We start from the raw sequence: 14,261 nt of genomic DNA on the forward strand, positions 1-14,261 counted from the left end.
GACCACGGGAAGGGCTCCAGGACATGTCTGGCCTGACTGGCTCAGTTCCCATCGGCCAGACCCCAGCAGCAAGCTAACCTACTGGTCAAAGCATCTGCCCCCTGGTGCACATCATAGCAAGCGGTTGAGCGGCCTTAGCACATCATTAGCATACTAACACTGGTTGAACGGATGACCAGACAACAGGACACTTAGCATATTAGGCTCTTATTATATAGGATAGTTATAAAAATGGTATTGTATTGGCATAATTATCTACAAAATTATCACAGATTGTAAAATAGAGTCCAGAAAGATCCACACACATATGATCAATTAATTTTTCAACAAAATTGCAGAAACAATTTAACAATTGCTGGAACAATGGGATATCCACAAGCAAAAAATCAACCACCACCATCAACAGAATTACTTTTATTCCTATCTCACACCATATACAAACATTAACAAAAAAAAATCATAGTCCTCAGCCTAAGAAATCATAACAGAAAATCTTCCTGACCTTGGGTTAGGTAAACACTTCTTAGATATGACACTAAACACACTATCTATAAAATAAAAACTTGATAAACTGGACTTCATCAAAATAAAAATCTTCTGCACTTTGAAGGACACTAAAGAAAGAATGAAAATAAAAATTAGATACAAAAAACTATTTTCTAATCATGTTTGTGAGGATATAGACTGGAATACTCATATGCTGCTGATGGGGACATAAAATAGCACAACCAGTTTGGAAGTTTGGCAGTTTCTTAAAATGTTAAATGTACACCTACCATACAGCCCAGCCATTCCATTCCTAAATATTTATCCGGGAGAAATAAAAGCATATGTCCACATATAGACCTGTTCACAAATGGTCTGATCAGCTTGATTTGTAATATCTAAAAAATGGAAACAACCCAAATGTCTACCAACAGGTGGAAGGATAAACAGTGAACAAATGATTATATATCTATACAATGAAATATTACCAGCAATAAAAAGTAATGAACTATTGCTACACACTATAACACGAATGAACTGCAAATAAATCATCCTGGGTGAAAGAAACTAGAGCCGCACCTCTGCTGGAAAAAAAAAAAGTACATTCTGAAAAATGTCATTTGCACAAAATTATAGAAAAAATAAACTCATCATATCAGTGCTTGCCTTAGGATACGAAGCAGGAAAGGATGGTGGGTTTGGGGGTAGAGAATACAAAGGGTCATGAGAAAATTTTTGGGGTGATGGGTACATTCATTATCTTAATTGTAATGGTTTCATGAGTATATGCAAATATCAACACCTATCAAATTTTATACTTTAAAGATATATACTGTATTACATGTAAATTACATTTCAATAAAGCAGCTAACTTTTTTAATTGATTAAGATGAAATAAAATTAAAAGTTCCATTCATCAGTTACCCTAGTAACATTTAAAGTTTTTAATAGCCAAAGGAGGCTAGTGGCTACCATTATGGACTTCACAGAACAGAACTTTGCCATCAATACTCAAAGTAGAATTGTATAGCACTGACCTAAAACATACCTTAAAAAACACCTGTTCCTTTCATTCACTCTACATCTAACTACCCCAAACTTCAAGAATGAGAGTAAGCATGGCAGCAGGGCACTGACAGGTGAATTACCTGAGAATTTTAGGAAGCATTTTTATTAAGTTAAAGTAACTTTAACTTAATTCATAAACACACATAGCACAGAGTTTCCCCATTTAGATATTACAGCTTCTATGGACTACATTTAATTAGTTCCCTCCAAAGCTCAAGATGAAGGCAATTTTAAACTAAATTGCATGGAAAGAAATGAAACAAATAACACTGTTCTGGAACTTACTTTATCCTTGTAATTGAATTGTTTATAGCTTTAATATAATTCCTAAGTGAGAATATACATTTTTTTTTCATATACTCACAGCTATCTTTGTGAGTTTACTTTTGTTTTGTTTCGGTATATGCTACATAATACAACTGAATTTTCCTATTTAAAAAAGAGAATCAAGCATATAACTCACAGAAAATGTAATCAAAGTTTCAAATGTGAGAACAGACCTTAAAATAGAATGCTATGGTATACACTGAAATCTTTCACATGCAGAGAAAAGTTTATAAAATTAGGAAAGTTGTTAAAACTTAGTATTCTCGCTGAAGCTTTTGTCCTTCCCTCATTATACTTCTCAGTTTGGAGAGAGGTAATTTTATTTAAAAAGACATGGAAATAAGTTAAAAAATGAAATTAAAAGACTTGAATTCCACTTTCTGCCCCCACCATTGTAGCCTATGGACTTGGAGGGCAGAGCATGCTTGCTCGATGTTTTTGTTTCCATACACAGAACGCAGGGCTGAAATCCTCAACCGTAGCTGTTCCAAAGCCTGAACCACTCACCCTTTCTGCACAGTTTGATGTCTGGGTCACCTGTCTCAGAAATGGAATATGAAAAAAGACAACTTTTGTAAGGGGGAGAAGGGAGGCTGGTGGCCAGTGTGGACCAACCAAGTACAAGCCCCCAGCCTGTCTTGTAGTAGATAAGCAAGAGGATCAAAATAGAAACCAGTCCCTCTGCTGTTTGCAGAAGCAGAACTCACAAGCCAGTTTCACTTACTTTTTTACACCGACAGAGCCATTTTTCTTGTTTTCCATGTCAACAGAGAGCATGGGAAGGCAGCAGGTTTCCTTTACTTCAGCAACTAATCAATAAGGGAGAAAAGCTTGTGTTTAATTCTTAGAAAGTGAGAGAAGAATATATATTCTGAACCGGAAACAGTGCTTCCTTTACAGCTTCACACCAGTTCACGTATGTTTGTTTGAATCTCCAGTTCCCTCGGCGATTGGAGAGATGTGATTAAACCTAAAGAACTGGAGGAGGCGGCTGGGGTGCTTTCCTCTGTGCTGGCACTCCCTGCCTTGACAATAAGCATTTGCAAATGAAATTGAATCCTTGTTCAAAACAAGTTCTGTGTGAACTGGCACAGCTTCCTCTGGGTGCAAGCTCCCACTTAAAATATTGCAACTCACAAATGAGTCCAAGTCAGAAAAAAAAAAACACCCAAAAAACAATCCCCCTTTTTCTGCCCCTTCCCACCCTGGGCTGCACTTTGTTTTTTCTTATTGTATTTGTTTTGTTTGCTCCCGCTCTTTCTGTATTTTTTCCCCCCATCGCAATGCCAAAGAGCACTTAAAGCTTTTGTCAGCAAGCATCCCCCTACCTCACAATACTCTCAATGAAAGCCTCAGAACCCTGTGAGATGGCCATGCTGGGAGCTCACAAACATGTCAGATGGCGCTCAGCACAGAAAGGTGGTGCTGGTGTGTGCGTGTGTGTAAGAGAGGGAAGGCAGCTCATCAGATTTATGTTTTTTAAAAAATCACCAAAGCATTCAAGGAGACAGAAAAGCATCCATCACTTTGTCTTTTTGTTTAGTAGGACAAGGACTGTGAAAAAACAACAACAACACAAAACCCTCCGCAACTAATATGCAATTAGCAAGATGAAAAAGCTATGAACAAAACTGTTTTAAAAACAAACACAAACTAGTTCTGAAACGAGCTTGCTCTCCTACAGTTGAAGCCACAAATTAAATACATTCCTCTCCCATCGCTTTACACTCCCGCACTCCTCCTGCTCTGGCATGGCAAGTGCATCCTTTACTGCAACCACGGGCGGCCCCCAGTTAGAGAAGTGGATGCTTCACCAATACTCACACACACACTCTCTCTCACACACACACACACACTCACACACACACACACACACACTCACACAATCATACACACTCTCTCACACATACATACACACACTCTCCCACTCACACACATACACACTCACACAATCATACACACTCACACATACACACACACACTCTCCCACTCACACACATACACACTCACACTCACACATTCACACACACACACACAATCACACACACACACTCATACACACACTCTCACACTCACACACACACACACACACTCACACACACTCATACACACACTCACACACTCATACACACTCACACTCTCAAACACACACACACACACACTCAATCACACACACACTCATACACACACTCTCACACTCACACACACACACACACACTCACACACACACTCACACTCATACACACTCACACACTCACACTCATACACACTCACACACTCACACACTCAAACACTCATACACTCACACACACACACTCAATCACACACACACACTCATACACACACTCTCACACTCACACACACACACACACTCACACACACACTCACACACTCATACACACACTCTCACACACACTCACACTTCCCCTCGCTGACCGTTCCCAGGGAAAGCCAGCATCGCGCCCAGAGGACCAGCTCGGACCCTGCACCGCGGAGGCTGCAGTTGGAAACTGACCACAGGCACCATTTTCTAAGCATCTCAGCAAACACAACAAAAACAAAACACTCACAGTGATACTCTGTAACACCCACTACACTGCTGTCTCATTACTGTTTTCCTTTCTTTTGTGTGTGTGTGTGTGTGTAAGAGTAAAAAAGAAAAACCTACCTAGAAGCAACTAAAACATGTCAGTTTTTTATAGGCTTATCAAGAACGGCCAAAGAAACCCCAATGTTTTCTTTCACAAAGTAGGCGGCAAAGGAATTCAACAAGGAGGGACCATTGGACACCGCGAAGCAGCACCGGCTGGCGCGCCGCCAGCGTGACGTGGGGACTCGCACCCGAACCGCACCAACTGCCCGCGGCTCATGGCGGCCTTTTTAAAGCGACAGCGCCCTCCCCGCGCGGCCGCGCTCCCGCCCCGCCCCCGCCCGCCCCACCCCGCCCCACCCCGCCCCGCCCCCCAGCCCGGCCCCGCCCCGCCCCCCCGGGAGGGCGCGCCTCCCTGCCCCGCAGCCCCGCCCTGCACCTGGTGGAAACCAAGCCCTCTCAATGGCTTTCTTTCCTCCCTCCCTGCATTGGTGCTGCAGGATCAAGTGTGTGCTGTTGTTCTGAACATCAATGTCATGTTTCAAACTCTTTCCCCCATGAGAGAGAGAGAGAGAGAGAGAGAAAAAGAGAAAAGAAAAGACATTAAAAGAAAGAACCTGGTGCTTAGGCTCTGCTATAACCAGTGAACATGCAGAAGCGCTGAGTTACTCTCTCTTCCTAATAGACACTGTAGACAAAGTCCCCAGGACTGGCTTTTAAGTAATCGTTTGGAGGACAAGGAAAGCAATGCCCAGCAGAAAATCCTGTGACTACATTGTGCAGGAAGTAACATGTATCATCAGAGGATGCAAAGTAGATGACCAGACCTCTCGAGAACGCCCACATTCTTTCATTGAAGTACTCTTCCTACCAGACGAAATCAGCAAAAACTCCAAATGAAACAAACCTTATTCTCCAACAAAACAATTCGTTCCAGGAGGTTTAATTTGTTTTAGATCCTCACCTAAGGATATGTTTATTGATTTTAGAGAGAGGGGAAGAAAGGGAAAGAGAGAGAGAGGGGAGGAAGGGGGGGGGGGGGAGAGAAACATCATTATGAGAGAGAAACAACATCAATTGTTTGCCTCCCATATGCACCCCAACTGGGGATGGGACCCACAACCTAGGTATGTGCCCTGACCAGGAATACAACCTGCAACCTTTTGGTATAAACAGAGCCACATCAGCCAGTGCCTGGGAGGTTTAATTTGAACTGTTTATCAGAGTTGCACACAATGTGTAATTCCATACATTCAATTAACTCTTATTATCTACTAGTAGCCCTGCCCACAAATCTGTGTTCCAGTAGCTCGCTGCCATCCTCCTGTAGCTCCTCCCCCACCCCCCACCCACCCACCCCTCATAGCTCGCTGCCTGCTTGTAGCTCGCTGCCCCACCCTCCTGCTGATCCATGATCCAGTCTTTAGGCTTCTCGTAACGACCATTTGCATATTACATCTTCGTTATATAGGATGAGCACCTGGTACTTTACTAGTTACATAGGAAAGAGAAAATATTGTGTCAACCCCCAAATTCATAGTATCTCCTACCGTCCTAAATCCCAATCAGGAAACTAGGAAGTGGGGTAGTGACTGGGCATGGCCTTTTGATGAAGTTACCCAGTTCTCTTGCTTGCTTTGGGAAACCCGCCCTAGAGATAAACATTCCCATTCCACAAGCATGCTGCGGACCGGACATGAAACACATAGTTGCCACTGAAATAAACAATATTTGGAAATTTTTAGGCCAAGATGTAAACAAAACCACTCAAGATAGGGCAGAGAATACAAGTTCCCAAGAAGTCATCTGCTGCTATAATACTGAATAGATTCCAGGCAGAATTAAGAGGAAATCTGTGGCTCACCCTTTTCCTTAGTAATTTTAAGGGAATTATGATCTACATTTGGAACCTGACATTTAAAGTGAAATTTTTTTCTTTCTACTTATTCCAGGAATATTAGAAATTTTCTTGACCAATCATTGCCAAGGAAGCTAGTCTCTCAAATCATTTTTGCCATTGCCCTTTGAAAAAGCAAACAACAATTTAGGGATGAATTCTAAGTGCATATACATATATACATATACATATATATATATATATATATATATATATATATATATATATTCTGAGCGCCATTTATTGAGTGTGAGTCAAATGGGTGGGTCCTTTTATTACAGCTGATCAAAATGATGAACTCTTCTGAGTTAGACAACTCGTTCACTACCAGATGTTAAAGAGCACTTTTTTTGTTTTTGTTTTTTTTTGTTGTTGTTGTTACAGAGCTTTTGGCATTGAAATTCCTCAACTGTTCTCCCAACAAACCTCAAATGGAAGAGGGCTGGTCGATGAGTCCTGGGGGCAAAGAAGGTGTCCTGACAGTATTATCCTGCCACTACTCAGAACAAAATCAGGCTCAACTCTCTACTCTTACAGGAGAGGCAAAGAAAATGAAGTTACACCCAACTCTTCCTTAGACACAACCTCAGGAAGAAGGGTTCTGTGAAGATTCTCCAAGATTTTTCTACTTACAGAAAAGGACACCCTCGCCCCCTCCTGCTCCGCCCCCCACCTGTCTTGCCTGCTGTGATCAAAAGTTTGCTTGTTAGACAAAGGGAAAGGGTTTATGAAGGTGTAGGAAATCAATCCCGTTTTATATAAAATGAGCCACAAAGGCATTCTAAATTCTGACACCAGCTGGTTTCTACCTTTGGCATAAACTGACATTTGTGGGTATACGTATAGGTACTAGGGCTCACCCACTTCCTCCTCATTCCCTTCCACAAACTGACATTATCCTCTTTTCTGCTAATAACAATGATGTGTAGTGTGTGTATGGCATGTGTGTGTAGCAAAAATGGTGTGTGTAATGTGTGCGTGAGCAATGTCTGTGTGTGATGAATGTAATATTTGTGCTATGTGAACTGTGTCTGTGATGTGTGTAGTGTGTGGTATCAACAGGATGCGTAGTGTCCATGGTGTGTGTGTGTGTGTGTGTAAGTGCAGGGTGTGAGATAGATGCAAACGAACAAGACTTTCTGTTCCAGGTTATTACGGGATGTGCTAAAATACCTTCGTTAATGCTGGGATTCTGGAGCAGAACCTTGGGGCACACTTGGGAATGGGCTCAGATAGGGGGAGAGACTGGCCAGGAGGGGATGGAAACCGGTGCCTCGGTTAGGCTTGTTTTATTGGTCAGCAGTCACCCCCAGAGAGAGCAGCGCTTCCCCAGGGGAACCGCCGCCCCTGCCTCCCGCCGGGGAATCAGCCCCGGAGTGTCCAGCCCGCACCGCAGAGCACAGAGCGGGGGCCCTGTGGCCGCAGGAGAAATCGGAGAAGTCGCCCAGGGCGCGGCACAGCTCCCCGGACGCCAAGGGCATCCCCAGGGAAATAGAGGGGCGGCCTGGAGACGGGCGCGGGGGACGGGGCCGAGGGCAGGAGCGGGGGCGCCAGGAAGCCTTTGGGACCAGAGGCGCCACCGAAAACCAAACGACAAGCTCGTCGCACGGGCGGCACAGGGGAAAGTTTCTGGCCAACACTTTTAAGAAGCCACGGTTCGCTTTGAGTTTGGGGGCTCCCGGGGCAACTGCCAGTCTTTGGAAAGGGTGTGTGTGTGTGGGGGGGGGCGGGGGGGGAGTGCCGCCACCCGGTTCCACTCTGCGAGCTCTGCCCCCGCAGCCCCCAAGTGCACTCCAGGGTGACAGATTCCTCGCTCGTGGGTGCAACACGCTGCAGAGGCACCGGCAGGACACACAGCAGAGACCAGGGAGGGTTTTTATTGTGGTTTTCTTCGTGTCCTTTCATACTGGAGAGGGGAGAGGGCGGGAGCGTCCCCTCGCAGCACGGGCGGATCACTTACCTCCCCGCGTGGCCGGCGCCGGGAGGCTTTCCCCCCCGCGCGGAGCTCGGTGCCGCCACGCGCCCAGCCCCAGTGCAGCCGGCCGGGGCGCGCGGCATGCCGGGACTTGTAGTCCTCCGCGGGGGAGGGCGGGGCGGGGCGGGGCGGGGGCCCTTGGCTGGGGTCACCAGGAAGGGAGAAGGCCTGCTAGTGAGGTGAGGGGAAGGGCCAGGAGAAAGAGCCTTGTGAATGTAAGGGAGGACATTTTTTAAGAACTGCAAACCTTCAGGGGGCAAGGGCAGGGCAGCACTCCTAGAAAGATTTTAAAATTGAGGCTTTTCAGGTGAATACCACGTTTTACTTAGAGGGTTTTGGCAGGAATGAGAAAGCGGTTTTCCGGGTCAGGTTTATATTCTTTAGGGCCTTCCTCTCCCCTCACCTCCAACATACATACACCTGGCATTCCCTGCTTGCAATCCCTATTCTGTTGCTCACAGAATAACTCAGTTGAAGCCCTGACATGCAAAGGGAGGGTGAATAATTGCACCTTACACTAGTATTGTAAAGCATTCTACACTTTACAAAGAACTTTTTATTTAACCGGTTCATTATATTGGAATCATAAAGCAACACCGAGTTAGGCAGAGAGAAACTCGAGATGCAGGGGTATGTTTTTGTGTGTGTGTTTGCACCTACCACGGTTGGAGCCACTCACTCTCCATTTCCTTCCCCAATAGCACCTAGGTGGGGGGAAGGGGAAGAGAGTGGGGAGAAGCAGGGCTGCAGACAGATGTGGTGGGTAAAATAAGAGGAGCCTGCTGTGAAGGACTTCCTTGAAATAGCTGATGAGTGCCGAAACCGGTTTGGCTCAGTGGGTAGAGCGTCGGCCTGTGGACTGAAAGGTCCAGGGTTCGATTCCAGTCAAGGGCATGTACCTTGGTTGTGGGCCCATCCCCAGTAAGGGGTGTGCCAAAGGCAGCTATCGATGACTCTCTCTCATGGATGCTTCTGACTCTCTGTCCCTCTCTCTTCCTCCCAGTTAAAAAAAAAAAAAAAAAAAAAAAAATCAATAAAATATATTAAAAAAAGAAAAAAAGAAAGAAAGAAATAGCTGATGAGTAAGTCCTTACTAAACAAGAAACTAAGTAAAACCAAAAGAAGAACCTATGGATAGGAAGAATAGGGTGGGAAGGAAAAGGCAGGTGGGATAGAGACTGAGTAGAAGATTGTGATTAGGCTAGAAACCATAGGAAAGTTGTATATCTATACTAATAAAAGAGTAATATGCTAATTAGACCAGAAGACCTTCCGGAAATCCTTCCAGACAAAGCCAGGGGCTTGGCTGATTTGCAAATTGCCCCCAAATGGCCCTCAGCCCCTCAACCAGGCTGGCCAGCCCACCCCAGCGGGGACCCCCACCCCGATGGGGGTGTGGCCAACCTACAAAAGGCCATCAGCCCCTTGCCCAGGCCCACCTGGCCCACAGTGGGAACCCTCACCCTGATGGGGGCATGGCTGACCTGCAAACTGCCCCAGGTCCCTCACCCCGGCCAGCCCCGCCCCCCAAGGGAACCCCCCTTCCTGATCCAGGACCCCCTTCAGGGAAGACCAGCCGGCCCCCACCCATGCACAAGGACTCCATACTAATAAAAGAGTAATCTACTATATATTAATGAAAGGGTAATATGCTACTTAGACCAAGAGACCTTCCTGACAAAGCTATGGAGGTGAGGCTGAAACAGAGGTGGTTAGGGGCGATCAGACAGGCGGGGGGAGGGGGCAGTTGGGGGCAAGCAGGCTAGCAGCAGGGGGCAGTTAGGGGTGAGCAGGCCAGCAGGCAGTTTAGCAGTTAGGAGCCCCCCCGCCCTCCATGCACTAATTTCATGCACCAGGCCACTAATATATATTAATATATAACAAATTTTAGAAGCAAGATAGACCTGGAACCCTGGTGTTGTCACTTCCGAGCCAGTGCTGTGATCTTAGATAAGTTATGTACACTCCCCAAACCTAATCTTTAAGATTCAAATAATAGTTCCTAATTTATGATTGACTGTGCAGATTAAAAGAGATAGAAAAATTTAGTATAGTGTAATTTTATTATTATTAATTATTAAGTAAGTAAAATTTAAAAGTATTAATATCAGTGTGGTATAATAAATATTTATTCTCTTACTAGAGGCCCAATATATGAAATTTGTGCAAGAGTAGGCCTTCCTTCCCTGGGCTGCCATCACCTGCTTCCCTGGCACCAGGACCTGGGCTTCCCTTGCAGCCCTGGCTTGGTCTGGAAGGATGTCTGGTCTAATTAGCATATTATGTTTTTATTATTATAGATTATATCCCAGGTGGTATACTAAGTATAAATAACATATATCCTATCTAATAAAAGAGTAATATGCAAATTAATGGTCACTCCATGACAAAATATGGTGGTGCCCATAGCAGCTGGATGGGAAGGGTGGGGACACTCGCGGCATCGCCCCGGCGACCATGAGCCCAGTGTCCCATGACCAGCCATGCAGAGGGAGGGGAATTTGCCCCTGGTGATGTGAGCCCAGCATCCCACACTTGGCTGCGTAGAGAGAGGGGCCTCTGGCCAGAGACCAGGGTGTGGGACACTAGGCTCATGGTCACCCCCGGTGACAAACCCAGCATCCTGAACCCTGGCCACATGGAGAGAGGGCCTCTGGCCAGTACCGGGTTGAGGGGACTCTCCCTCCACCAGTGGACGAATTTCATGCACCAGGCCTCTAAAATATATATTAAATAAGTATATATTATATATATAACATATAAAATAAGTATATATAATATATATAACATTATATATTATATAACATTATATAACATTATAAGTATATATAATATATATAACATTATATAATTATTATTATTATCTGCAGAAACTTTTTTGTGGAAGCATCAAAAGATGAATTGGAGTAGAAGTACCAATGAGGCTATGAAAATTTTCTAAGGAAGAAAGCAACTATAAGATAATTCAGAGGGAAAATGGACAGAGCAGTATAATCAATTGCATGTGGGGAAAGACGACTAGGGAATCAAAAATGGTTGTCATTTCCAGATTGAGTAAATGGATAGTCATTCACATAAATAGGTACAACTGATGGAATAACAGGTTTTTTTGGGAAATGACTAGTTTGATGTTGGACATGTATAACTGGAGGCTTTCTGTGTATTAATGACAAAGTAGTGATTGGAAGTATAGATTTGGATGTCATGTGTAGACTAGAACTTTGAGCGTCAATTACTTAGGCAAGGCAGTTGAAAATCAGATAATAAGGAAAAAGGAAAGGCAGCAGAGGGGGCTAGGTTGGGGGAGGTAAGGAGTTAGTTAGACAATGACATAGGCAGGAATTGGGGGTGGGAGGAAAAGGAAAGGTACAAGTGTAGAAATGGGCTTGGGGGGTGGGGGGACGGGGAGGACAGGGGGTGAGAAGGTCAAATGTTATACTCAGGAAGCCAATGACAACAGATCAAGAGTCTATTGGGATGGAACTCCCTCCAGGAGTTGTTTTGAAACTTACCAGAGTGATTATGCTTGTTCCAGCCATTGCAGAGGGGGAACTACTAGAATGCACTTGGCCAGGCAAAGATACTCAACATCTTGCAATGCCCAGAACTGTCCTGCATACCAAAGAATTGTCCTGCAGCCTGTGTGACTCGACCCTCCCACTGCTCATTCATGTAGATGTAAAGCCTGTTTATATTTACCTGAGCCTAGAATCTTTTTCACAAATAAACATAAAGTATCTTTCACACAGTTTAAGATATATTAAATTTTCCTGGAATGTGGTGATAAATCCAATGACAATGCCATTCTAGGAATTTAGATGACCAGTACAGTCCATTTTGTGGCTATTTCACGGCAATTCTAAAGATGGATGCAAGCATCTAATTCATTATGTCTTTTAGTTTAGGCATGCCTGAGCAGTTCCATATTAAATCACACATTTACTTTATCCTTTATGTTACAGTTAAGGCATGTCTTTGAATTTTTTTTAAATTACTTGTGTAGGTACTTTATGATTTTTCCCCTCCCACTGTTAAACATTATGTGCCCAATATTTGTTATTAAAAGGGGCATTAGGTTTGACCAGGCTGAGAACCACTTATTCAATCAGTCAATAAATAGCTTTTGGGTGCCAACTATGTGCTAGGCACCATTCTAGTTTACTGGGCTTATGGAGCTTACATTCTAATGTGAGTGTGGGAGAGTCAGACATTACATAATTAACATAAACTAAGTACATTCCATGTACATTAGAAAGTGATTTGTTATTAAAAAAAAAATAAAAAGGATAAAGGAGATTGGGAATGGAGGAGAGATTGTGGGATGATATCTATCTATCTATATCTATCTATCTATCTATCTGAAAGAAAAATGCTAATTAACCAGGACACCATAATGGGTTGACCGGACAGGAAGAGCTTGCACATGCAGCACTGGGGGCTGGGTGGCAGGGGCCTCTGTGTGCCTGCGCTGGGAGAGGGCCTGATCAGAAGAGGCTGGGTTGCTTCAGGGGCTGCAGAGGGAGGCAGGGCTGGACCGACAGTGGCCACAGCTGCTACAGGGCCTGGGGCGGGAGGCAGGGCCAGACTTGTTGGACAGTTCTGTGCAATTTTGAATCACGAGCTGGGCTCCTAGTGGTATATATAATGATCAGGATAAACTGTATTGGGAAGGTGACATGCAAGGAAAGATCTGGAATTGGCAAGAGAATGGTCCTAGGGATTTCTGAGAGAAAAATATTCAGAAAGAGAGAACAGTTAGGCCTAGGCCTCAAGGTAAATGTGTGCCTGGAGATTTCAAGAAACACCAAGGATGCCACTGTGGCTGGATTGGAGAGCATGGGGAGCGAGAGGACTGAGAGTAACCACTGGGCTGGGCCAGGTGAGGTAGGACTGGTAGAGCACTGCAAGAACTTTGGCTTTCACGCTGAATGAAATGGGCAGCAGCTGGAGAGTTCTGAGCAGAGAAGTAACAGGACCAGGCATATTTTTAAAGGATTATTCTGGCTGCTCTATCCAGGATAGATCATAGAGAGCAATGGTGAAAGCAAGCCAAAGCCGGTTTGGCTCAGTGGATAGAGCATCGGCCTGCGGACTGAAAGGTCCCGGGTTTGATTCTGGTCAAGGGCATGTACCCTGGTTGCGGGCACATCCCCAGTGAGGGGTGTGCAAGAGGCAGCTGATCGATGATTCTCTCTCATCCATGTTTCTAACTCTCTATCCATCTTTCTTCTACTCTGTAAAAAATCAATAAAATATATTTAAAGAAGAAGAAGAAGAAGAAGAAGAAGAAGAAGAAGAAGAAGAAGAAGAAGAAGAAGAAGAAGAAGAAGAAGAAGAAGAAGAAGAGGAAGAAGAAAAGAAAGCAAGTAGGCAAGAGGCTATTGCAGTAATCCAGGCAAGAAACAGGAGTGGCTTGAACCAGTGTTCACTGGATAGGATGGATGAGTGTTTGGGTTGGAGGTGAAGAGCTCTGATCATCAGATGGACTTTTGATCCAGTTTGGTGGAACATTGAAGGCCTGGAGAGGGGAGGACTCAGTCCCTGGGCAACTCTCATTCATGACTTCCGCCAAGAGAGGAGCTGATTTATTTAGAGTGCATGGTCTTCCCACTTCTGACCTTGATCTTTTCGAGGGAGTTAACCCCTTTGATGAAACTGAGGGTTTGGGACCAAGCTGGTAATTGCTCTAAGTACAAAGACCCATAAACAATATTGATCTGGTAAAAAGTATGTCTAGAAGAGGTGGATTTGGAATGTGGCAATGGAGGATGCAATACAGAATTTTGACAAAGAAGGTCAGGAGGAAGGTAGGCCCTACGGGTGAAAGGATGCTCTAGGACTGGGAACAGGACACAACTCACTTTGTTTAGGTGAAATGAGGAAGCCAGTACAAGCCCAAACACAAAAATTCAGAGCAT

The 14,261-nt window shown here is 44.5% G+C and overlaps 1 protein-coding gene across 4 annotated transcripts in view; it reads right to left on the reverse strand.

The window, feature by feature from the left end:
* SAMD13 (sterile alpha motif domain containing 13) overlaps positions 1-8,418 on the reverse strand; it is a 52,836-nt gene extending 44,418 nt beyond the window's left edge. The window contains exons 1-2 of one of the 4 annotated variants that reach the window (XM_084872122.1): positions 8,329-8,418; positions 2,606-2,690 (exon numbers count right to left, since the gene is read on the reverse strand). In XM_084872122.1, coding sequence (XP_084728248.1) covers positions 2,606-2,658 — 53 coding nt within the window. In that variant the 5' untranslated portion in view covers positions 2,659-2,690; positions 8,329-8,418. Of the gene's footprint in view, positions 1-2,605; positions 2,691-3,607; positions 3,693-4,303; positions 4,361-4,549; positions 4,686-8,328 lie in introns of those variants that run through there. The other 3 variants (XM_084872123.1, XM_084872124.1, XM_084872125.1) reach the window with 3 other exon arrangements.
* Positions 8,419-14,261: the final 5,843 nt, after the last annotated feature.

This window comes from Pipistrellus hanaki (genome assembly GCF_964339955.1).
Source record: "Pipistrellus hanaki genome assembly, chromosome: 2".
NCBI lineage: Eukaryota > Metazoa > Chordata > Mammalia > Chiroptera > Vespertilionidae > Pipistrellus > Pipistrellus hanaki.